Source organism: Pristis pectinata, chromosome 27 (genome assembly GCF_009764475.1).
Source record: "Pristis pectinata isolate sPriPec2 chromosome 27, sPriPec2.1.pri, whole genome shotgun sequence".
In the NCBI taxonomy this organism is placed as follows: domain Eukaryota; kingdom Metazoa; phylum Chordata; class Chondrichthyes; order Rhinopristiformes; family Pristidae; genus Pristis; species Pristis pectinata.
This window is the reverse complement of record NC_067431.1, coordinates 14,040,434-14,065,530: the sequence shown is the minus strand read 5'-3', so window position 1 is coordinate 14,065,530 and position 25,097 is coordinate 14,040,434. Positions and strand designations below refer to the sequence as shown.

The following is a 25,097-nucleotide window of genomic DNA, read 5'->3' as shown; positions in this document are numbered from 1 at the left end:
TATTTTAGATGTACTGCTACTAATAATTTTCTCAAACTGTCACAAGAATTCATGCCACTTTCCAATATCTTGTCTTTGATCTCTTTAATTCAAATTAGCAATGGGAATTGGGGAGGAGGTACTGTAAAGGAAAGTTGAGTGTGAGATACTTTGCAGCAAGATCTATTCTTTTTCATTGACACTGACAAGACAGGAGTTCAGTTCACATGGAAATTCATTGATTCTACACTAACCTGCAATTTTAGCTACAGATACACAAATTTGAAATAAAACATAAAACTAATGAATTTAACCTTATCGATGAAACAGTTGTGTAAACTCTTCAGGAGGTAACTCTTTTGAAATTAGTTTAAAAGAATCTTTGGAAACAGATTTTCTTCCCTCTATATCTACTTTAACAAAGCTCTCCGTAATTTTAAAGTTCGCTTATTCTTCAGTCTTTTGATCTCAAGAGAAAAGACACCCAGGTGGTTCATCTTTTCCTCATGTGCATACTTAAATATTTCTATAATCCCTGTAATCTTCTTACACCTTCTCCAGTGCCTCTATATCCTTCTTAAATTGCAAGACCAAAAAGATACAGGGTATTCTCACTGGGTTGAACTAAAGTTTGGTAATAGTTCAGCACACCTTCCCTACTTTTCAATTCTGTTCCTCTAAAATTGAACCCAATGCTTGGATTACCTTTGCTTTAGCTTTTGGCTTGGCTATCATGAGCTCAGCTCTTAGTGGTTAGCTATATTTGTACCGTGAGAGATCCCTTTGTTGCTCTATCCCACGCAACTTTTACGTAATAAATAACCAAAATGTATTACTTCACACTTAGCTGTTTTGAACTTCATTTGCCAAGTGTTTCCCCATTCTGCAAGTTTATTAATGCCTCCCTGTAATTTGTCACAGTACTTCTCAGTGTTAACTAATCTGCCTGCTTGCACCCCTACCCTAGTTAGTACCATAAGCAAATTTAGAAATCAGATTTTTAATTCCAAAGTCTAAATCATTAATATAAATTGTGAACAGCAGTGGACCCAGCATTTATCCTGTGAAGCAAATACTCATCATCTTCCACAGTGATTACTTATCCTTCTTCTCTCTGGTGGCTGTCTTGAAGCTAGCTTGCAATTGATTTTGCTACTTTTCCCAACACTGCCTTCTCTGACATTATTCATGAGTGTACTGTGGGGTGCCTTAATGAAAATCTTTCAAAAGTCTAGATAATTACATCTAGTGTGTTACCAAGGCTGTTCTATCTATTACCACTTCCAAAAATGCATTAAGGTTTATCAAACAAAGGTTTTTGCTTCTGAAATTCACATTGACTATTTATTATAATACTTTTCATTTCTAGATGTTCTTTCCTCTCGCTTAACAGGGATTCCCTTATTTTTTTTTCCATGTATGATGTTAAGCTGACTGGTCCATAGCTCTCTGGGCATGTTCAATTCCCCTTCTTAAATGTAGGTGCTGTGTTTCTATTCATCAGTCCTCTAGCACTGCACCTTTTTCCAGTGAATTATTAAGTATGCTTGGTGATGCCTCTGTTATTTCTTCCCTAGCTTCTTTTAAAATGTGTGGATAGTATCCAGGTGTTGTGTCCTCTGAGTTTGATTAATTTATTTAAAATATGCATTGTAACTGGTTTAAGTGTACTAATCCCATTGCTCATCTCATCTTCCAAAGTAATATCTATGTTTTATTTCTTGCCAAATATTTAAACAAAATAATGATTTAATGTTTCTGCCTTCTAGCTTGTGTTCCCAGTAATATTGTCTAGTTTATCTCTTTATGACCCTCTTCCCATCCAAATGTCCTTTTTCTAAAAAAAAATGTACCTGTGAAATATTTTACAATTCTGTCTTGTGCTCCTTGATGATTTAGTTTCATGGTATCTCTTTGCCTTCCTACTTCTTTTGATCTATCATTCATTTCCTCACATCCTGCAATGTTCCTTTTCTATTTTATTTCAGTATGACAACCTAAGGTTGCCTAATTACCTCTCATGGCAGAGGGGCTAAATTCTCACACAAGCCTTCTTTTCTTCATTGTTGCAGCTCAGTGTTTGGTGGGTTTGACCTCTGCACAATTTTTTTCCAAGTAAACCAATATAGTCTCGTCTTTTGTGATCTTTATAAATATACCAAGATCATTTTTAAAACATATCAAAACAAGTTTAGATTAGCTAGTTTATCTACCATGACAGTGCCCATGGATAATCTCGGATTTGATGCATGGTTGTAATGTTTAACTATTTCCTTGGACTGTCTCTTTTAATCCAGTGTTGAGTTATCACCAAAGGACCCAAGAACAACTTGTAAATTGCAAATTTTGGAAAATAGCATGCCACTTTTGTACTTTTGAGGTTTTTGAAGTACCATGGGAGCTTGTAAAATGTTTCTTTTTAAGTGTAGATAAACAAAATGTGGATTATCATTATAGCTGTTCTTTGATTCCAAGGATCATGCAAGATTTCAAGCCCTCAGCGAGTGCCACTTGTGCACAGGTTAACAGTCTCCGATACTTAGCTTGATTGGTGCTTCAGCAGAATTATTGTAGTATACCTCTCTCCCAGTAAACATTGCTGGAGATTTGAAGTTTGTGATTAAGTAAGTTAACTGTAACCCAATGAGTATAATTCCAGCATATTTGAGTGTAATTTTATGTCAGAACTCCACCTTCAGCATGCCATCTCTTTGAGCTTAATACCTTTTAATATACGTGTGCCCCAATTTTGTTATGTTAGTATAGTTTTTTGCCATAACAACCTTAGGGATGAATGCATTATTTAAAAAAAAATGCCTCAAGTATAATGCAAAACAGCAGTGGAAATAATTATTTTAAATGTAGAGGCTAAATGTGCTTGTCTCACAAATATTTAAAATTAAATGCTTTGTGTTTGGGCCTATGCAAAATGGATCATTTTTCCAGCTATTTTTCTTTGTAGATTATGAGAAGCCTTTTACTCTATCATCAGCTGTAATTTTTTTTCCACTTCCATCATTAAAATGGAAAAAAGCCACATTGACATCATATGAGCACAGCATTCTATATTGTTAACGCTAAGCTCTTACCATTGAAATGCACCACTGTGCAATTATTGTCACTCTAAATTCCACGATCACAGCAGAAGTGTTACTGACATGGCCATTTGTCTCCTTCAGCCCTTTTGAGTCAGAATGTAAATTTGAATGTTCATAAATAAAAGTCTGGTCAGCATGCACCTGCTTTCTTTAAACAGATAACATCATGTGATAAAGTGTGTCAGCAATCCTGGTGGGAAAAGGACATCATTGGAATTTAACCATTTACCCACCACAACCTGTAGATTAAATGAAGATGTTCTGTTTATTTATCGGTGGTAATATTCACCTTTGTGGCTGATTATACCACGTAGTACATTTATCATTGACAGTTTTGATCCTAATGGATAGAGTAATATTTTCCAATATATTGGGCATATATTGAAGGGCTAAAGGGACTCTTTTTGTTTTGACTCTAAATTAATAATTTACTGGATAGATAATCACTGGTTTTAGGTAGAGTGCCTATTTAATAAACCACCCAATATTTCTCTTCACAGATTTGAATGGAGAGTGAGAAAGGGCTGGGTATAAATCTATTTTGTCAATTTCTGGCGACCAAGTTGGGTTAAAATTGCTCTGTAAGACTTTTGTACAATTTGTACTTTTTTTTAAATCATATCCTGAACAAGAATGTTTTGTTCTTCACTTTTGATATTTACAGTTTTTTTTGCTTTGTTCTCTTACAGAAAAGCCAGAGCTGGTACAACGTAAGTCTTCCTGTTTAATATCTGTTTTCTTTGTGTTAAATCATCCATCAGATACAAATGATTCCATTTGACTGCTGTAAGTGATTTTATTTAATTCTAAATTTCTCCTCATCGCATGTGCTCACAAATTACCAGGCATTAGTATAAATTTAACTGCACAAATGAATAATTTAGATACAATATATTATAGCGACAGTTCATTAAAAGACCAATTATTTTCCCCCAGAAATGTGAAGTTCTTGTCTTTTGTATCAATTTGTTGAGTCTGGCATATTTCTGTTAATCCCTTTATGCTGTAATGACATCATGTTATGACAAGGAAAATCAAATGCTTTCATTTTTTTAAAGATGTAATTGAGAGTTTTTTTTATATATTCCCTCTGCAGCACCAGGTACAATAGTAAGACAGTACAGGGGAATGTATTGAAGATTATTGACCCAAGGGTAGTGTGGACAAAGCATAAAACAATGTCAGTAACCATAAGTGCTTCAACTGATTTGTTAATGCAGTAGGATGTCTTTCAATCAAATCCTGATATCCTCCATTTTCTTTGCTATATCAGGCTCTCAAGTCAAGTTGCACAGACACTGACACTAGTAGAATATTGCAAGTTTTGAACAGCTATTAATACGTCTATGTGGCTTATAGAATATGTTTCACCAAGGCTTCAATGCAGGGATTGTTTTAATTATTTCACAACATGATTGGCTCTAGTGAAAGTTTTAATTTTTTTGAGGAACTACTTTGTTGCTGATTATTTTTGTGTTCTCTGTGGAACAGTATCAAATGTTCTTGTCACTTCCAATGGTAGCCCTTGTTTATATCTCTGAATAATCCAAATGCTGAAATAACAATTAATAATTAATATTTACCATAATCTACAGCTTCTTTTCAATGAAGACTATCTTTACAACGATTTCACAAAATGAATTATGATCAAGAATGCCAACAATGCATGCTGCCACAAGTGATGACACCACATGCACCAAATGCTAACTGCACTTTTGCTTGCACGCATTAGTAGAATGGTGTATGCTGAAATGAATTTTACTAATGTTTTGAACAATGCAATATTAATTAAATTTACCAGTATTTATGCTTCACTATATTCTGCTTTATAATATTACATAATTTCAATGCCATAGGCTGGATTTAGTTGCATCTCCCATCCTGTGCATGCTTTGTAAATAACGTGGATGTTAAATTGCACTGAGTATTTACTCTGCAATATGAAAATTCATCTTAAATACTTTCAATTTTATAGTAATGAAAAATGCAAATTAAAAGCTGGAGAGAATATTCGGGTTGCATGACTAATTTCTTAGTAAAGGTAATCCAAGTGACCCGACAAATTCAGAAACAAATTTTGTGTGTTTACATCCACCTCATGTAAAGGCATCTGATACACAAGTACTATAATTTGATATAAAAGTCTAGAAGCAGTTAAGATGGCAGTCAAAAAGCACACAAGATCATACCCTAACAATTATTAATGGGTAGATATGCAAAATTGTAAGAAAATTCTTCTTTAAAGTGTAGATTTGTTTCTGTTTATAATAATAATTGGAAGAATATGTTTATTGGGCACCTGTGTTTGATCAAATTAAACAGAAGTAATAAAATATAAGCTGGTCTTATCAAATCTGATTGGTGAAATCAAGCTATGATGTGGTTGCTTTGATTTTGGGTATTAAAGGCAAAGTATAATCAAAATTACTTGTTAAAAACTTATTTGGAATTGATTGGTATTTAAGACTGATGTAATTGGCAGAACTATCTGTTTTGCATTTTTGAAGTACATGGCTTACTGCTTTTTGTCCAAGGACTCCTAACTCCTGCTCTCTTAATGGCTCTAAACTAGACAAGATGGCGCATGTAAAAATTATAAGATTTAGCAAATCTTTATCATTTATCTATACAGCCAATCACATAATAATTATATAAATATCATTAAAAAAAACTCACACTGCTGTTACTTGTGCATGGAGTCATATTGATAGAACGCTGTTTGGTTCCTTCTGACTTTTCTACCTTCCCAAAAATGTTATGACAGTATTACTCCCTTAATTTCAATAGTGCAGCATGCCAGTTACTGAAGGATCAGCAGGCAAAGACACAGATATCGGGTACTTAGTGTTTGACCCAAGAGATGAGGAGAGGTTGCCATGATCTGCAAAGCAGTGCTTGAGATGGATTACCTTAAGTAGATGTAAAACTGCAAGCTCATTTTTTTGTGGTTGTGCAGATGCAATAGCCATAGTCTTTAGGTGGCGCCAAAGTATTCATGTTGGAGATTCTGTCTTTGAATCTGTTGTAACAACAATATGCTGGAGGAACTCAGTGGGTCGAGCAGCATCTGTGGGAGGAAAGGATTTGTCGATGTTTCAGGTTGAAACCCTGTATTAGAACTGAGAGTGGAGAGACAAGATGGCTAGTGTAAAGAAGAGAAGGGGAGTGGTGAGACAGGAGTCTGAGGTGATCATCTTCAACCCTTTGTCACTCCCACCTATCACCTCCTATTTCTGCTCTATTTCCTCCTCCATCTGTCTATCACCCCTCCTCACCTGGATCCACCTGTCGCTTGGTAGCTCGTGCTCCACCCCTTCCTTTCACCTCTTCCCTTCACCTCTTCAAACTGGCTATCTCCCCTCTATCTTTCAGTCCAGATGAAGGGTCTTGACCTGAAATGTCGACTGTCCATTCTCATCAATAGATTCTGCCTGATCTGCTGAGTTCCTCCAACATTTTGTGTGTTAATTGTAGTAAAATAGGCCCTTTGTCTGAGATCTGTACAGAGAACTGAACAGGTTAAGGAGGAGCCAGGTAGTTCAGAAGGATAATTAGGATGGGAGGGTTGGATAGTTAATCAGTGGCAAGGGACAGTCAAAGAATTGAGGTGAGAGCCGGACAATTGGGATACTGGCAGTAGACCAGATGATTGGTGCAGTGGGGCACATGTAGGCAGTCAGACATGATTGGAGATGGGAGCTGTGGGGGTGGGTGGAGGGATCAGGCAGAAATTGGGGAACAGGATAGCCAACGTATGGTGTAGTGGAGCTGAAGATGTTGCCAGTGATTGGGTGAGTCCAGGCAATCAGAAATAATGGAATGATAATGAAGGAACCTAGACACGTTGGATTCTCAGACAGTGGCCTTGCAGGATAAAGTTCTGTAGCTAATAGCTAACTTCCCAGCATTGCCCTGCACTGCAAAGCAGTGCTTGAGATAGGTTGAAATAAGTTCAATAGTAATTTACCAAATAATTAAGAAAAATGTTGCAGGGTAGTGGAGAAAAAGGACAAGAAAGGACAGATTACCCAGCTCCTCTTAGCTGTGATGGTCTCCTTTTGAGGCATGTCATTCTGTGATTTAAATAAAGTGAAAACTTGCAACTTTACCTACCCCTACACTTGCCAAGAATACCAGCTAACTTTCAGAATAATAGTGGCCTATTATTTTGCCTCTAAACTTCATATTGGGTGAAATGAAATAGAGACATTGAGCCTAATCTTCCTGGACATGGCCCAATACATGGAATTGCCTCCCTTCACTCTACTGAGCCTATTGCTGAGGAGAGCAAGATCTAAATGATAAGAAAGCCTCAGGTGATGTTATCTCGTCTCACCCTGTCAGGCTTTGATTATTCAGTAGCCTAACACCCATTCAAAATTTGTTTTTCAACTTGTCAAGCAATGCCTGTCACCTGAATTTCCTTTATTAGCAAGGAGTGTGGTAATAAAAATTTGCAGTGAGGAAATTTTATCATGGCACATTTTGAGTGCACAGCAAAATGTTTTATAACCTACATTATGGATCCTAATGCATGGAAGGCTATTGTACAGTGTTAAACTCAATAACATTCTAATCTTTATCTGATCTCTTGAGTGTAATCAAATCCTTTTTAGTGAGATTTGAATATAGTTTGTTTCAACAAAGCTTTCAATAGTGATTCCTGTTTGGTTAACGTTAATCTATTTAGTCTTTCATGGAAGTTAACAGCTGTGATTTTTTGTCTAGAGAATGCCATTGATATGGCTCTGTCCACAAAATACTGCACTTGTGGGAAATTGAAGCAGAAAATGCTGGAAATACTCAACAGGTCAGGGAGTATCTGTGGAGAGCCAGAATGTCGATGACCTTTGGTTAGAACTCTGATACCTGACCTGCTGAGTATTTCCAGCATGTTCAGTTTTCATCTTGTATACTTCTGTGTACATTGCTCCTAGATCTATAGATTTAAAATCCATAGGGGGTATTGCAACACAATTAATTCTGCAATCAAAAATTCAAGGCTAACTCAGTAGTAGTGCTACACAGAGAGAACCTTTGTGCCGATGAAAGCACATTTGATATCTTCAGCATTGTTCATCTTTGGTGAGGTGGACTTTGTTGCACTGTTTCCACTTTGTGTGAAAGATAAATGTAGTTTAAGGCTGTGTTGATGGTGGGGATGGAGAGGATTAGGGAAAGGATTGATACTCAGAGTGCCATCACTTCATTTGGAATATTGGCTCATTAGCTGCAAATAACTTAAATTGATAATCAAACTGAAAACAAGTCTCTGTGGCCCCCTCTTGGTTGAATAAGTAACCGGTCTAACTAAAAGGTTTCTCAAGCTGTAGCTGCTCCCCCTCCCGACTGCCCAGCATATCCCAGACTATGCCAGAGACCTTGTTCATTCTCAGGGTCTTGTACACCTAAAGACCTCCAAACACCAAATCTCTATCATATCTGCAGCTATTATCCTATTGTCATTAGGGTTACTATTATGTAAATTAATGCATCAAGCCTTGTAGTACGATTCACAACCACAAAATTGCCAACCCCATGCACCAATAACTTCTAATTCTCCCAACAGTCATTCCACCAACTCCCACATTATACATCCCTCTGTTGAGTCCCTGACTGACTCAAAGACCCCATTCCTTTCCGGAGTTCCGCTCACACTAGGTATGCCTGCCCAAAAATTTTGATCAAGATTACATCACACATCTGGAGATTTTTCCTATCCCTCTCTCCTCCCCTCCCCCAAAGCAGATGCTGAATGCTGGTGTGAGGAACTGGTGAGTGAACATTGGAAGGTTGCCAGCACAGTGAGCAGCAAGTGACTCCACCAATTTGTCCACCTTCAGAGCTCAAAGGAAAATGAATACTATCAGTTCTGGCAGTAACTACAGGTCAGGGGATCAGGTGATTCACCCCATTAAGTCAAATAATTCCATGTTCATTGTTCACTAAGCTATCATTTGTAATGACACGCTAGTCAAATGCAGCTGATACAAAAATGAGTTGCTTCGACTACTGTTGAGAAATAACTATCCTTTTAAGAGCCATATCTATCACATCATGGCTTATGATTATTCAAATATGTACCAAAGAAAGATGAGTGTTTGTATTTTGTACTGTAGGCTTAATTCAAATTTTAATACTCTGTAAATGAATTAGAGCAGTGACTGTTGGTTAATGATGCTCCTAAGAGTGGTGACTCTGATTAGTACAAGTTAAACAATTACATTGCTTTCACTTGAGTACAGCTTGTTAAATTGATGTGTGATCTACCCCCTTCCTCATACAATTAAGAATCAGATGATTATGAGGAAATGCAAAAGGGGCTTCATCAGGCACTGCTTACATCTTTCTAGCAGTTTACATTTTGCTCAACCAACTACAAATTAATGTACTTAATGAGGATAATCTCATTGTACAAAAACATTTTCTTTCAGGAGCATTAGAAAATTATGTAGTGACTCTTAGCTTGGAACATTCAAAAGCTGCATCTGCATCATGGAGCCTTGGGAACAGCATTTCAAGATTAAACCCAAGACCCCATGAATTGTCATATGCTTAATATTTGCTGGCACTATTGTTCCAGTTGAAATTTATTTAGTAATGTGGTCTTCTGATACAATTCAACAAGGACAAGCCAGCAAATAATAAATGGTGCTAATGGGGCTGGATCATTTTGCTCATCAAAGTGGGAAGTATCAGGTAATTGACTGCCTGATTTTTCATTGTCCATAATTTAATGGAATATGCCAACCTACATTTTATTAAAATATTGCACTGGATTAATCCTGGAATGGGCGAATATTTCAAGGATAGAAATTGGAATTCTCTGCTTCTCCTTTTGTCAGTCAATAATTTTCTGCATATTCCCTTAAGTAGATGTAAAACTGCAAGGCAGTGTGCACGAAAATGGAAGGATCGGGTCTTTTTGCGTGGTTGTGCAGATACCATAGCCATAGTCTCCAGGTGGCACCAAAGTACGCATGTTGGAGATCTGTCTTTGAATCTGTTTGAAGTGAAACAGGACTAGATTATTAAGCCCCTTGAGTGTGGTCAGTCGTTCATTTAGATCAGAGTAACCCGGACTCTGTTTGCAGCAACTTCCCGATAGGTCTGCTGAAGGTCCTTTCAGATTTTAATGCTCAGGACCACCAAGGCATCATTTGTAGTAAAGTAAGCTCTTTAGGGCAGAGCCGGGTAGGTCAGAGATATGATTGGGGTGGGGGGGGGGAGGATAAATAATCAAAGGCAGGGGTCAGTCAAAGAACTGAGGTGAGAGTGAGATAATTAGGGTGCTGGGAGTAGAACAGATGATTGGTGCAGTGGAACAGATGTGGGCAGTCACACATACAGTAATTGGAGATGGGGGCTGTGGGTTCAGGCAGATAATTGTGGAACAGGGTGGGCCAATGTTTAGTGTGGTGGAGCTGAAGATTTCAACAGTGATGGTGAGAGTCTGGGCAATCAGAAATAATGGAAAGATAGATAATGGACACATTGGACTCTCAGGTAGGATAAAGCCCTTTAGCTAACAGGAATTTGGGTCACAACCTCCTGGTTAAGACTTGGTTCATTGGTCAGACTATGATTTTGAACATGGCCCTCCAAATAGATAAATCTTGGACATGTTTATGCATCTTTGATCCATATTCCTTGATGGCGTTACCTAATAGAAAGCTATGAAGTTTGGTCTTGAAAATATCAGCATCTGAAGTGTTTTGGAAAACAAACTCTGGAAGTGCATTGTCATTGAGTAAACAAGTACCCATGGATTCAACATCTGAATAGTTTAAGTTTAATGTTTAGATTATACTGTCTTCATGAAATAATAATGGAAATGGTAAATAAGTGAGATTATTTGCATTTGTTATCATTATTCCTACCCCATTCTTTAGTTTACTAACTGTATCTGATGTATTCAGATCACCCACTGAATTCATCTGGATTTATCCAATCTACACTAACTTTAACCTCACAGCTCACAGCCATCAAAGATTGATTAGAAGATGATTTGTATCTTTAAATCAAATACAGATTTTCCTTATTTGATTTTGTATTTATGGAGTGGAGAAAATTTAATGTGCGCGTTGTCAAGTGAATTTTGAAGTCTTTCTCTGATCTCAGCACTTAGTGTAGTGACACTGCTGTGGTTTCCATTATTTGGTTTAGATTATTCAAAACTCACTCATTGTTTTCTTTTCAGTTTCCTCTCTCTCTAAGAAACATTGAAAAGTGGTCCATGGATTATTGCATCTTTCTGATATCTTGCTCCAAGAACCACTTTGTATGTTTAAGCATAGATAGTGCATTTAATGGTGTTGCTGCAAGGACTGTGCTAGTTGAGCCTTATCTGACATCCTCACTTTCTAGAAGCATCATTTGTTTATGCTCATATTTCACACCATTGTAGAATGGCATGTATTAATGGGAAGGATTCATTAGTTGATTAATTCCATGACTATCTTTATACCAGCTAAATAGTCTTACATGAGCTGTGAGCATGTGCTTTGTGCTCCCACAATGCATTTAATAGCTATATATTCTTACCCAAGCAGATCTCTAATAAACTCTTATAAACTTCCTGTTTATTATCTTTCCCAATGCATTGATGGATCCAAACCATTGATTTTCTCAGTCCACCATTGCATCCTGTAAATTGACTTTTCAAATTCATTGAGTTCTTGTCCATTGACTTTCCCAATCGATATGCAGCTCCAGATCATGAACTTTGCTCATCCACTCAAGGTCCCCAAGCTTTAATATTCCCAGTCTATTGATTCTATTCCATTTGGCTTACCCAAGCTCCTTATAGTTCTTGCACGTTCTCAATAAGTGGTTCCCATCCGCTGACTATCTGAACCCTTTTATAGTTACGGACCATTGACTTTTTAACCCATTAATGGTTCCCATCCATCAACTTCCTTGATATTACATCAGAGGATGCCTACCCTCATATCTATGCTTGATAAAGGAAACAGTAACCAATTAACATCATCTCCTGGAGCTAACCTGTTGAAGGTTATGCTTTGATGTGTGCTCTGATTTTAACAAATGGAAATGTTTCTTTCGTGTAAAAAAAAGTCAGATTTATGTTTTCAGTACATAGAGGAAATTTTCTGTTACCCCTATGAATTATGAATTTGGTTGAAAATGCATTATTTCTTAGTGCTGAAGAAGGCAGCAGGTCTTTCCAATTGCACACCCCCTCCAGCAGGAAGTTAAGTCACTGCTAGTGTTACACACTTCTTGTGTTTCAATCTCTGACTGACTTTTGTTATGCAGTTTCATTTTTATTTAGTTAGTTTTATACCTTGAGCCATGTCTGTATTGTAAAGCTAAATCTTATATATCCTTTCTTTTTTTCCCTCTATAACTTTCCATGTTCCCTTTAGCATGAACGACAGCACATCATGAGAGTAAGCACCATCTTTATTTTTATTTATTTTGAGATCATGTACACATCAGTAACATTGTAAAGCTAAATATTGCGATCTCTTCAAGAATTTAGTAGCAAGCATCTTGTGATGTTTTTATTTTATTAGATGAATATTTCTTTTGAATGTTTGGGAGTATCTTTATTCGAATGGTTTAGAAAAGAATCATTGGTTTTGATTCAAATGACTTCATGTTAAACTTAGCTGATCTTTCATAAGAGATAAACTTCATGATTAAATGATATTGGTTCAAAATAATCAGCAACTGCTTATTCACATTCTACGATATGTTAAGTTTTGTGACAGAATGAATAGTTTGACGATGGTTGAAAATAGACCTGAAATGTCATTGATACGTAGAATATTACAATATTATTTTCATTAAAATCAATTTCAGCCCTAAAGCAAATAGCAACAAGGTTAACATATTATTTCTTATTACACAGCTTTTCTTATAATTACATTAATAGAGTTCTTGGTCATTATGGACTACTAATAAGAAATTGTGCATTTGTATTTACTTTGATCAGTAAAGGTTCTCCAGAATTACACTGCATATGTATTATATATTTTGATGGTTTTCCGTATGTGACAGGTGTTTACCTACATGCCCAACCTCATTAGGTATTCTATAATTCAAACAAAGCACTACATTTTTGTCAAGCATAGATACATTATGTATGCACATTCTTTCATTACTTGTATAATGCAATACTAAAGGAATATATTTGAGAATTTTCTTGATTTCTTGTGAAGAAATTTTAAATTTTTGTGCTCAGTGTATCGACTATTGGTAAATTGAACAAATTGCTTCAAACCTGTCTATAAAGTTACCATGTTCAGAGGTACTTTTCTTCTGCTGATGATACTCCCACAAGTACTATTTACCCAATCTCCCTATTCTCAGGATGAATTTTCCCTCCCTCACACATGAGTTGAAACCAGCATGCTTGCTCTACATCCACAGGTGATGCAGTTCCTCTTATCCCTTTATCTTTCACTGTCAGCTGATTCTTTAAAATGTCATACAGTATCTGTCTGCTCTTCCTTTCTCCAGTTCAAGGTGCCACTCCTCCCATCCGTCAGGTGAAGCTGACACAGTTCCTTTTGCTCCTGCCAATTCATGTTGGCTGCCTTCCCTGCCCAATTTCATAATATGTTGATGCTCTCCTCTCCCCCTTGAGTTCATAATTCCCTCCACAAATCATTCTAGCACCTTTAAGACGTTCTGCCTTGTTGAAGAGCTTTTTGGTCATATCTCCTAACATATTGTTGATAAAAGCATAAGAAATAGAAGGAGCTGGATCACACAGCTCTTTGAACCTGCAATAGCATTTAAGAAAATCATGGCTGAACCTGTGCCTTGTCTGTTTTAGATTTATCAATCAGTCTTGAATATCCTGAGTATCCACAGCCCTCTAGGGTGGAGAATTCTGAAGATTTCAGAAAAACCATCTTCTTTTGAAAAGGCCAACCCCTTATCCCATGACAGCATCTCCAATTGTAGATTTTCCAGACAATCTATCCCTTTCTGAATCTTGCATGTCTTACTGAAGTGATTCTTCTAAACTCCAATTAGTAAAGACAGATCTTATTCAATAGTTCCTCATATGACAACCCCCTCAATCTGGAATAAATCTAGTAAAACAATACTTCAAAGCTTTAAAGGCCACATCCGGAGTATTGTGAGCAGATTTGGGTCCCATCTCTAAGGAAGGATGTGCTGGCATTGGAGAGGATCCAGAGGAGGTTGACGAGAATGATCCTGGGAATGAAAGGGTTAATGTATGAGGAGTGTTTGATGGCTCTGGGCCTGTACTCGCTGGAGTTTAGAAGGATGGGGGGGGGGGGGGGGGGGGGGAAATCTCATTGAAACCTACCAAATATTAAAAGACCTGGATAGAGTGGATGTGGAGAGGATGTTTCCAGTGGTGAGAGAGTGTAGGACCAGAGGGCACAGCCTCAGAATAAAGGACGTCCCTTTAGAACAGAGATGGGGAGGAATTTCTTTAGCCAGAGTGTGGTAAGTCTGTGGAATTCATTGCTACAGACAGCAGTGCAGGCCAAGTAATTGGGTATATATAAAGCAGAGGTTGATAGGTTCTTGATTAGTAAGGGTGTCAAAGGTTACCGGGAGGAGGCAGGAGAATGGGATTGAGAGGAAAAGATAAATCAGCCATGAACAAATGGTGGAGCAGACCGATGGGCTGAATGGCTTAATTCTGCCCTTATATCTTATGGTCAAAGCCAGTATATCCTTCCTTGGGTATGGAGACTAAAATTCTAGGTTTGGATTCACCACTTCTCTACAAGACTTAATTACTTTTGTACTCCAACTTTAAAATATGCAGAATCCTGTTCTCTTCCTCTTGTTCGTGTCCCTCTTGCAGATCTGCTGTAATGATGCTGGAAAACTCTGGCGAAATCTTTAAAAACAATTGAAGTTATGCAAGGATAAAAAACAGAGAATCAAGTAATAAAATTGATACTTTTTTGTGTTTTATGGAATTTATCATAATTTATTTCTCAATTATTAGTATTAATTTTGCTTAAATTTCAGATTAAAATTCCATCAATATTTTCCATTTCCTGTTTCTTGCTGTGATATAATCTGCCTCAGTCATGAATCTTGAAGAGAAAATTGTATTGAGTACACAAGTGTGGGGCTGTTTCTAGACTGGAGTTGGCAAAATGCACCCAGAATAAATAAAAGATTTTACTTGGCTTGCTTGAGTGAAGTTGCACTGCAGATTTCACATGTATTTTTTTGCGGAAGACTGAGTATAAAATCCTCCTTGAATCGGAATAAGCAAACAGCTGGACCAGTGTCAGTAATGCTGGGTTGGTTCATATAATAGAGAAAGGAGATAAGTTTCCTTTCAGTGGGGGACTGTGGACCACAAAGCAAGAGACTTGCAATTAACCATTAGTCATTATATTAAACAATCACTCGAACAGAGCAAGACGCATCTGTGTGACTTCAGTTGACTGCTTGTCTTGGGTGTTTAATGTACAAAAGATGAGTTAAATAATTAAATTTGAAGCAATTGTACAGGAGAGGTAAGAACAGCCTGGGTAAGGCTTCAGTTAACTGCTAGCCACTGCAGGTCATGTAATTAACACTGGATTTAATTTGACCAAGTACACAGGTGCAACCTAGCCTCTGAGTGTAATATGAAGAGTACTTTTGAATGGACACAATCAATGGAAACTTTCACATTCCAATTTAGGGGGTGCGGCCAGTTTTACAGACGGAGACTACTTTGGGTAAATTGATTTAGGCGCAACTGAACAGTTTGTGAATATTTTAACATAAAATGGTCATAGCTCAACATTGAAAGTTTCACAATATTAGCAATATGTTGATATCTGTTTAATTGTATGGGGGTCAGTCATTTTGTGAGCTATAGGTTTTTGTTGATCATAACAGGATGCTGTAACTATTTAGAAAGTTTGTTTTTGTACATGTGGAATTGATGTGAACCAATGAAGATTCATCATTTGGCCCAGTTAATGGCCACATGTGACTAAATGGTCAAATTCATGCCTGAAGTGTAGAGCGAAATCCAATAAATCACTAACAGCTGCATATACTAATAAAGTTTCAAACAGAATCAACACTTTCAAGTATAATAGCCCCTTAAAGGAATTTTTAATAGGTTGCTCCGAAGTTGCTAGCTGATGAAGCAAGCTCCAAGGACACTGTACCTCAAATTTGAATTTGTTAGTCAGACATATGGAATTGTAATAAACTGTTTATTAATCTTCTATTATAAATTGCCAGAGAAGATGAAATATTTCCATCTCTGTTCTTTGGCTTAGAGCCAAGAATGGTATGAGTCATCAACAGTGGTAAACACCCTAGTACTATCCCAGCATTATAACTTAAGCTGCACCATCCAATAGATTCCTCTTAAAATGTTAGTTGTCTTCTATGTGGATGCAAACTGATTGCTCAGTGTTACAGCATTTTCAGAACAAAAGAACAGATATTATGGCATTTGAAATAGCCCAAAAAAGCAAAACATTTTATAAAAGGGGCATGGAAGGTATTTCTTTTAAATATTAAAATAAGCAAAATGATAGATTGAATTGCGATTTCTCCAAGTAGCAACACCAAGAGTTCAAATTATAACATTAGATTTTACTTCAAAGTGAATTGAATATAATGGCTGAGATGAAATATAAGACACAGATGCTATTTTTCAGTAGAAGTAGTTTCTGGTATATAACAATGCACAACTAATAAGTTTTATATCCTGTGAACAAAGAAAGCATTTAATTTACATGAGGCATTGACTGGTGTTTAACAATATATAACTCAAATTAGAGAGTCTCTGCATTTAAAACTGTATCGCAATATTTACACTAGAATAGTGAAATGGATTTTGGAATATTTTGAGTTGGTTTATCAAGTCACTTTTCTTATACGCTGCTTTTCTCCCAGAATAGTTGATTCATAGATTAGAAAATAATTGATACCATGTTAATTAGATGGTTGGGAATAGGATTGAGAATTACCATTTTAGAAATAGATTGAAGAGATTAAATCATGTGCAGAATATCAAAGTTTCTGTGTGTTGTTGAAGTTGGACATTTTTCTCCACAAGCCCAGAATTGAACAGTGGTAATGAAATTTGGCAGCTCTGCACAATAACCTTTGGAAATTAGGAGAATGGGTCAAAGTGAAAAAAAACATTTCATGCTTTTGTAGATTGTATATGATTTGTAGAAAGCGCAAATTTTCACAGACTTATGATCTTTCCCATCTTCCAAATGTACGTCTTGCACAGTAATGGAGTTATAAAACATAGTATGGTAATTAATTCCCAGGGGTGGACAGTGATTTTTTTTGTTTTGCATGGAATTCTGAATCTAAAGGTTGTCCATGGTGGTCTAGATAGGGTAATGAACTGAAAAACTGGTTTAGCTGTGTTCAGTACAACATGAAGCCACAGCCTGGAAGGGAAGATGAAGGGGCTAATTACTACTTAAAGCAAGATGTTTGCTGGCGCTTATTAAGTAGAATGTACAGCATTTTGATTGTTAGCATTTGTCCTAATTTGCCCACTTCTCGTAGCAAACAATTGCTTGGAAGTGAGCAAGGAATTGATGTAGATTAGAAGCACTACAGAGAAATTCAGGCTTTCGGCTTTGAAGAAGACATCTAAAATATATTGGCAGACTAAATGGCATACTTGGATAGAACTTTACCATCACTCTAGCAATAGCCAGGATTTTGCAGTCATAAGGATAGGTGTTTACTGTTGTTTTTATGTGACAGCAACTTCAGGGTTTAACTTCAGATATTTCAGATGTCTTCTTCAACGCCAAAAGCATGTTCAATTTAACATGGAAATTCTAAGTTGCTATCAGTGGTTTGGAAGACCTCCACAGGTTTTGCTATTTGCAACAATGTTACTGTTTCTAGTTTTGAGTAAAATATATATATGAGTTCGTTGTTAAAGAGATGTTCAAAAAATGATTAAGATTTGATATGGAATGTTACAGAAATAATAACATACCAGCTTTCACATCTATAAACATTTTAAGAGCTTCACAGTTTATTTGTCTTGTGAGAAGAATGGAACTGCATTTACAAGTCTGAGGATCTGTAGGCATGTATGTTACAACTCATGAGAAGAACTGTGATACTCCTTCAAGGTTAAAAATCAAGCAATTCATTACCCATTGATCTCTTTCAATGTACTCGGAATGTACATTCCAATGTGCTCTCTCATTACAGATTTTCCATTCTGCACACTATTTCCTTGTCAATATTAAATATCTTTGCCAAGAATCTTGGTCATGCAGTTACTATACATGTGATAATTTCTATATCTCTATACTTCCTTACAACATATGCCTTTTGGCACATTGAGTCTCTGCTAACTCTTAGAGCATTCCCATTCCTCCACTAATTTTCCATTAACTTAACCTGTTCTCCCAATATTTCCATCGACTGCCTCCCCCTTCCCTAGATTCTATCACTCACCTGCTCATTCAGGGCAATTTAGAATGGCCAATTAACCCACATGCCTTTGGATGTGGGAGGAAACTGGAGCAACTGGATGAAACCCATGCAGTCACAGGGAGAATGTACAAACTTCACACAAAGAGCACTGGAGATCAGGATCAAATTCAGGTCACTGGAACTGTGAGGCTACAGCTCTACTAGCTGCTCTGTTGTGCCACCCTCAATTGAGTTTCCAGATTAGATTACAGTATTCCAGAAATTCGACTCAGTACTCCCTGTTGTGCGGTTCTTGACCCAATGAGCCATTTTCCTTGTCAGAGGTGTACATGATTAACTCCCCATACAGTAGTGCTTTCACTACAGCAATATGATATAAGTTGGCCCTGTCTGACTGGATCTTGGCCTGGTGCTGAGAACTGAGTCAGTTAGTTTACTTTAACTTGTATACTTATCTTCTCTATTTTGAATCTTTTCATGCTCACAGTACTTGCACAACATCATCTCTACTACTAGCTTTTCTCTCAAGGCCCATGTCTCAAGATCCAGCTTCTGATCACAGACATCCAATTCTGTGACTACCACCCCTTCAACTTGCCTATTTGCATCCAATCTAATGGCAGCCTACCCCCCCCATCCTGCCCCTAATTCTTGTTCAGATTAGGATGAGGGGATAAACCCAGTAACTACAAACCAGTCAGTTTAATCACAGTGGTGGTAAACATTCTGGGGATAATACTCAGGGACAGAATTAGCTGTTATTGGGTGACTGGATACATTAAAGAAAGTCAGCATGGTTATATTAAGATAAATTTTGTCTAAAAATATTCATAGAGTTTTTGATGAAGTAACAGAAGGGATTAATGAGGGAAGTGACATCAGGAGACAAGATAACGTGTAATGTTGAGCAGTGTGAAGTGTTCAATTTTGTTAGGAAAAATGGGAGCAGCAGTATAAACTAGGGGCAGCTCTAAGGGGTACAAATGATCTAAGGGTATATGTGCTCAGTTTCTTGAAAGTGGCAGGGCAGGTCGAGAAAGTGCTTAAAAGAGCACGCAGGATCTTAAATAGAGTTGCAGAGTAAGAAAATGAGGAAGTCATGATGGATCTTTATAAAGCACTGGTTCAGCCAGACTTGGAGTTTGGGATGCCACTCTTTAGAAAAGATGTAAAGGAGGGTGCAGAAGAGATGTACTAAAAAGATTCCAAGCATGAGGTGCTTTAGTTGTCTGAATGACTGCAGAAACTGATGTTGTTCTCCTTGTAAAAGAGCAGATTGTGCGGGAATTTGATAGAGATATTTGAAATCATGCAGTGTATGGACAAAGTGAAACGCGAAAAACTGCACCATTTGACAGAAGGGTCATAGCAAAGGGACATAGAAGGAAAATGTTTGACAGAAGAGCCAAAAGTGCCATGAGGAAAAATTAGTTTACACGTTAAGAGATTGTGGTCTGGAATGAACTGCCAGGAACAGTAGTGGAGGCAGATTCAATTATAACATTCTGAAAGAAACTCGATAATTACATGAAAAAATGTGCGGGGCTGTGGGGAGAAAGGACTTGCCAGATTGCTGTTACATAGTCAGATACAATGGATATGAAGTCCTCCCATGTTGTAATCATTCTGTAATTATTATTTTTTCTGGACAGGTAATAGTTGCATTTTGGTTTTGCACTTCTCAGTAATCAGTTGTGTATTAAATGCTTGGAAGTAGTTTACCTATGTATTCCATCTTCATTAGGGTTTTGTATGATGGAAAGGTAATCACAGAATGAAAAGCTATTAAAAAAACTATTCATTACAAATGATAATGATGAAAATGCACAATATAACCATCTCACCATATCTTACTGTCTTCTAACACTGTGGGCATTGAAATGATGCACCGATAGAAAAGCAAAATGCTCAGACCTTGCTTCAACCATGGCCTGGAAACTGGAATTTGTAAGCATTTCCAGCTAAGTGGTATAATTAAAAAGACCATAAAATGGTGATGTGGAAAATTTCTAGCTTATCCCTATTGAGTGTCTGGGCAGTAGACAGGTTGAAGAACACTTTCATACTTTAGAGTGCTTCTTGGAGGACCCAGCTCATTAAATTATGATAAAGAAAGTGAAACTTGTTGGTTGTTTCTTCTCCAAAGAAATGGGGAATTGCCATCTTGACCTTAGATTAGTTTACAACTTTTCTCTTTTATTTTAAATATTGTTGTTTATCAACTGTGTTTAATTTTAAGCTGTTTTGTTTTTGGTTCTGTGCTTGAAAATTCTGAGAGTTTGGTTTTGTTTCTACATACTGAATATAATTGTCTTTTTTTTGCTCTGTGATTAGATTCATAATTTTTCTAAAATAATGGTAAGATGTATAATGTATTTTAATGAGATAATGCAGTTGGTTTAAAATCAAAAAACTAGAACAAACAATCTGTGCAATTCGAAGAGAAATGTGGTAAACTCCTCCAATTAAAGGTATTGTGTGCACCATTGCATGCAGAGAAACTATACGAAGCATACATGAAAGGGTTAAGTACTCTGTAAAAGATATACTATTACAGCCCAGTAGTTTGATGTCTGTTTGTATGTTCTGTACTTTATCTGGATTGTAGAGAAATAAAACCTGAAGTTCATTCATCTTGTAATCTTGGTGTCTTTACACCCATGCGATAAACAGTAAGTCTCATATTAGTTTCATCTAGTACTCCAGCCTTTCCATCGTGCAGTGCTCATGAAGGAGTTCACCCTTAAAGCATATAAATGCATATTAGCTATCTGATAATTCATTCTTCAAGAGAGCAAAGATCTCTCTTTTAGAAGTTTAAAATAAAAGTGAGTCACTGCAGAACAAAGCTTATTGTGATGGAGAGGAGTGTCTGTTTACGTACCAATGGGTCCCACAGTTTATTATTTGCTGACAGGTTAATAGTTAATGTAGCCTTTGCCCAATAGTTGGCACATGTGCAGTGCCTATGTTTGTTCAGGTTATGGAACCATATCAAACTCCTCCCACAGTGAGGAATCAGACCTGCTTATATATCAGAACAGTCTGATGATCCTTTGGTACTTAGTTAAAAGTACAGAAAGACACTTTACAGTCATTGTGCAATTGTGTGAAATTACATTGACGAGGTTCTTGGAACAGTTTTTCTTCCTCCTTGCTGACAGGAAACATCTGTGGTTGGCGATGTGCAAGAGCTGAGGTTACTATAGGACAGTAGAAACGCTTAGAATCAAGGCAGTCGGATACCTAATTTATTGCATGTGGGAGTCAGGCTGATTCTGTCTTCTAACAGTACTGGTAAACAGCAAAAATAATTAAATTGAGAGCAAAGGAATCATCCGAACTAAAACTGCAGTTGAGTAGCAGCAGCAAAAGACAGCTAATCGGAGAACTAGATTAAGAAGTCTGAGTTTAACTAAGTGTGAATTATGAATGTTGAAAGTGAGCTGTATCCTGGCTGGGATGTCCCATATAAGCCTTACGAGGCAGCAGTGACATGGTATCTGGAGAAGAATCGTTATTTCCCAGACGACCTTGATATCTCTATTGGCCCAGATATGGATGATGAAGAAATTCCAGCAGTGAGTTGAATGCTAACTGATCTTTGTTAAAGTGTTTCTATAGGATGTACGAAAATTTTTAAGTCCCTCACTTGCTGAGGAACTTGGCCCATTGAAGCAAACACTGTTGGTTACAAGCTATAAATGTTAATGTATTTTAATCTGTAGAATTCCAAATTGTGTTAACATTAAATAGGGATTTTTCCCTGTATTAATACATTATGCAATTTTAGAAATGGCTTATTGTACTTCACATAGCAGTTTACCCAAGCTATCTGCTGTGAGACAATAGAGGATTTATTTTTGTCAAATTGCCTTGTACATATATGTTTTTTATTTCCAGAATTTCTCTCCAGTGTATAAAAAATCAAATTTGCAAACCATGAAAATTCCCATGTTGTGGGATTGCTTACCTATTGTACTTCAAAACCAACACTTTGTTCAAGCATATCTAATATGTTTAATATTCTAAAATGTCTTTAGATTTGTTAGCAATCCTCAGTGCAATTCATATATAACAACTGTAGCCTTCACAAACTGAAGACAGTGGGCTACATATTGGCGATATCTTCTGAAACCAAAGAATTCACTGGGTGAAAGACTGAAAGGTTGAATTTCTGCAGGGGATTTCCCAGTCATCTGCTGCAACATAAGCATGTCCTGTGCTGAAACGTTGGAGGAATGATGTTTATGTAACATGCAGACTTCCCACGAATTGTACATCAAAGCTACTGCAAATGATTGGGAGACCCCTGTATGAATTCAAACCAGGCAATCTCTTCTATGTTTCTTACTCAAACTTAAATTAAGATGGGAAATTTACTTGGTACAATAACTTACCTTGATATAATAGAATTTGCTACCTTAAATGGTGGTGAATTTTATGATATGTAAAATATTCAACAACCTGTGGCAAGGAAGAACCATCATATTATTTTACATAACCACAAGTTCATGGATACTTTGCGCCACTCTGCTAATATTGCAGCTTACCCTTTATTTTAAGAACTTCTTAGATTTCACATTGTATAGTAAAACTCTTATCATTGGGCAAGTGAAGGAGTTTAGTGCTGCTGGATGAGCAGATTTTCTGGAATATACATTAACGATTTGGATGATGGAATTGTACATTAACGATTTGGATGATGGAATAAATGGTTTCGTGGCTAAGTTTGCGGATGACACCAAGATAGGGGGAGAGTAGGGAGTATTGAAGAGATAGGAAGGTTGCAGAGGGACCTAGACAGTTTAGGACAATGGGCAAGGAAATGGCAGATGAGATTCAATGTTGAGAAATGTGCAGTTGTACACTTTGGAAGCAGAAATAAGCGGGCAGATTATTATCTAGGAGGAGAGAAAATCCAAAGCACGGAAGTACAAAGGGACTTGGGGGTACTCGTGCAGGATACCTTAAAGGTTAACCACCAGGTCGGATCGGTGGTAAAGAAAGCGAGTGCTATGTTGGCATTCATTTCGAGAGGTATAGTGTATAAAAGTAAGGAAGTGTTGATGAGGCTCTGTGGGGCACTAGTGAGGCCTCATTTGGAATATTGTGCGCAGTTTTGGGCCCCACATCTTAGGAAGGATGTGCTGACGTTGGAGAGGGTTCAGAGGAGATTTACGAGGATGATTCCAGGAATGAAAGGGCTTATGTATGAGGAGCGTTTGTCGGCTCTTGGACTACTCACTGGAGTACAGAAGAATGAGAGGGGACCTCATAGCGGCATTTAAAATATTGATAGGAAAGGACAGAGTAAATGTGGCTAGGCTGTTTCCCTTGGTGGGTGAGTCCAGGACCAGAGGGCACAATCTTAGAATTAGAGGGTACAGTTTCAAAACAGAGATGAGGAAAAATTTCTTTAGCCAGAGGGTGGTGAATTTGTGGAACTCCTTGCCACGTACAGCAGTGGAGGCCAGATCAGTGGGGGCATTCATAGATAGATATCTAAATAGTCAGGATATCAAGGGATATGGGGATAAGGCTGGAAATTGGGATTAGAATAGTTTTTTTTCCCCCATTCCCCATTTCTCATTTCTATTTTCCCTTTCCTTGGAGCAGGCTCGATGGGCCGAATGGCCTGCTTCTGCTCCCTTGTCTTGTAATCTTGTGAATATTCCTATTAATACTCCACCGCACTTAGTTTCTTTAGATGCTGTGCAATATTATAATAAGCTTGCAGTGTGAACCTGTTAAGTTTTGAGGGTGCAGGAACTGGCCCCAGTGAGTTTCACAGAACAAAGGAACAGGGGTGCAGGTGAGTTTTAGGGGAGCCCAGGATACATCACCTGGTGAACAGTTTTATTGTATTTGAATTAATCTCACTAAAGGAGATTAGAGCTTTCACTGTGTGGTACCTCCCTTTAGCAATGCCCCCTGTTGTTACTCACTGATCATCGTTGTCCATGTGACGTGAATTAACAGAGATTAAGTAGTAAAACAGTTTTCTATCTTCTTTCACTCTTTAGCCAATAATGTTGATTCACATAGCTTGCTGGGTGGTGGAGGTAAAAGAATGCTATGATAATAGAGAAAGCACCCACTTATAATCTGCGATACCAGCATCATCTCATGTTTTCTTACAACGAAGAAAGAGACCGTTCAGCCCCTTGGGGCTTTGCTGATTCTCAGGCCCCATTCCCTACTTATCTCTCCGTAACCTATTCTTTCCCATGTGCCATCAACTCCACCCTGATTCTCCCAATACCAGTCTACACCATGTCTGATTTAGAGCAGCCAACTAATTAATTAACCGGCAAGTCCTTGTGAGCCGGAAGAAACTGAAGCACCTGGGGCACACTCATGCAATTACAGATTGAATGTGCAAACTGCACTGGAGGGCAGGTTTGAACCTAGGTTACTGAACCTATTAGGCAGCAACACTACCTGCTATGGACACCATTTTCATTTGTGAGATTTATACCCAAAAGGGGGAAATGTTAGGTTTATAGAATCATGTTTCCTCAGACTTAGAATCCTTAACAGACCCCATGTGGATGATTATTCAGAATCACAAATCAAATCAAATCAGAACTTCATAAAAACTCATGAGGCATC

The 25,097-nt window shown here is 37.4% G+C and overlaps 1 protein-coding gene across 9 annotated transcripts in view; it reads left to right on the top strand.

Annotated features, from left to right (window-relative positions):
• Positions 1–25,097, top strand: part of LOC127583617 (protein Aster-B-like) — a 305,877-nt gene that overhangs the window by 214,107 nt on the left and 66,673 nt on the right. For 7 of the 9 annotated variants that reach the window (XM_052039772.1, XM_052039780.1, XM_052039776.1 and 4 more), the window contains exons 3-4: positions 3,767–3,787; positions 12,467–12,490. In XM_052039772.1, coding sequence (XP_051895732.1) covers positions 3,767–3,787; positions 12,467–12,490 — 45 coding nt within the window. The remainder of the gene's footprint in view (positions 1–3,766; positions 3,788–12,466; positions 12,491–25,097) is intronic. The other 2 variants (XM_052039774.1, XM_052039773.1) reach the window with 1 other exon arrangement.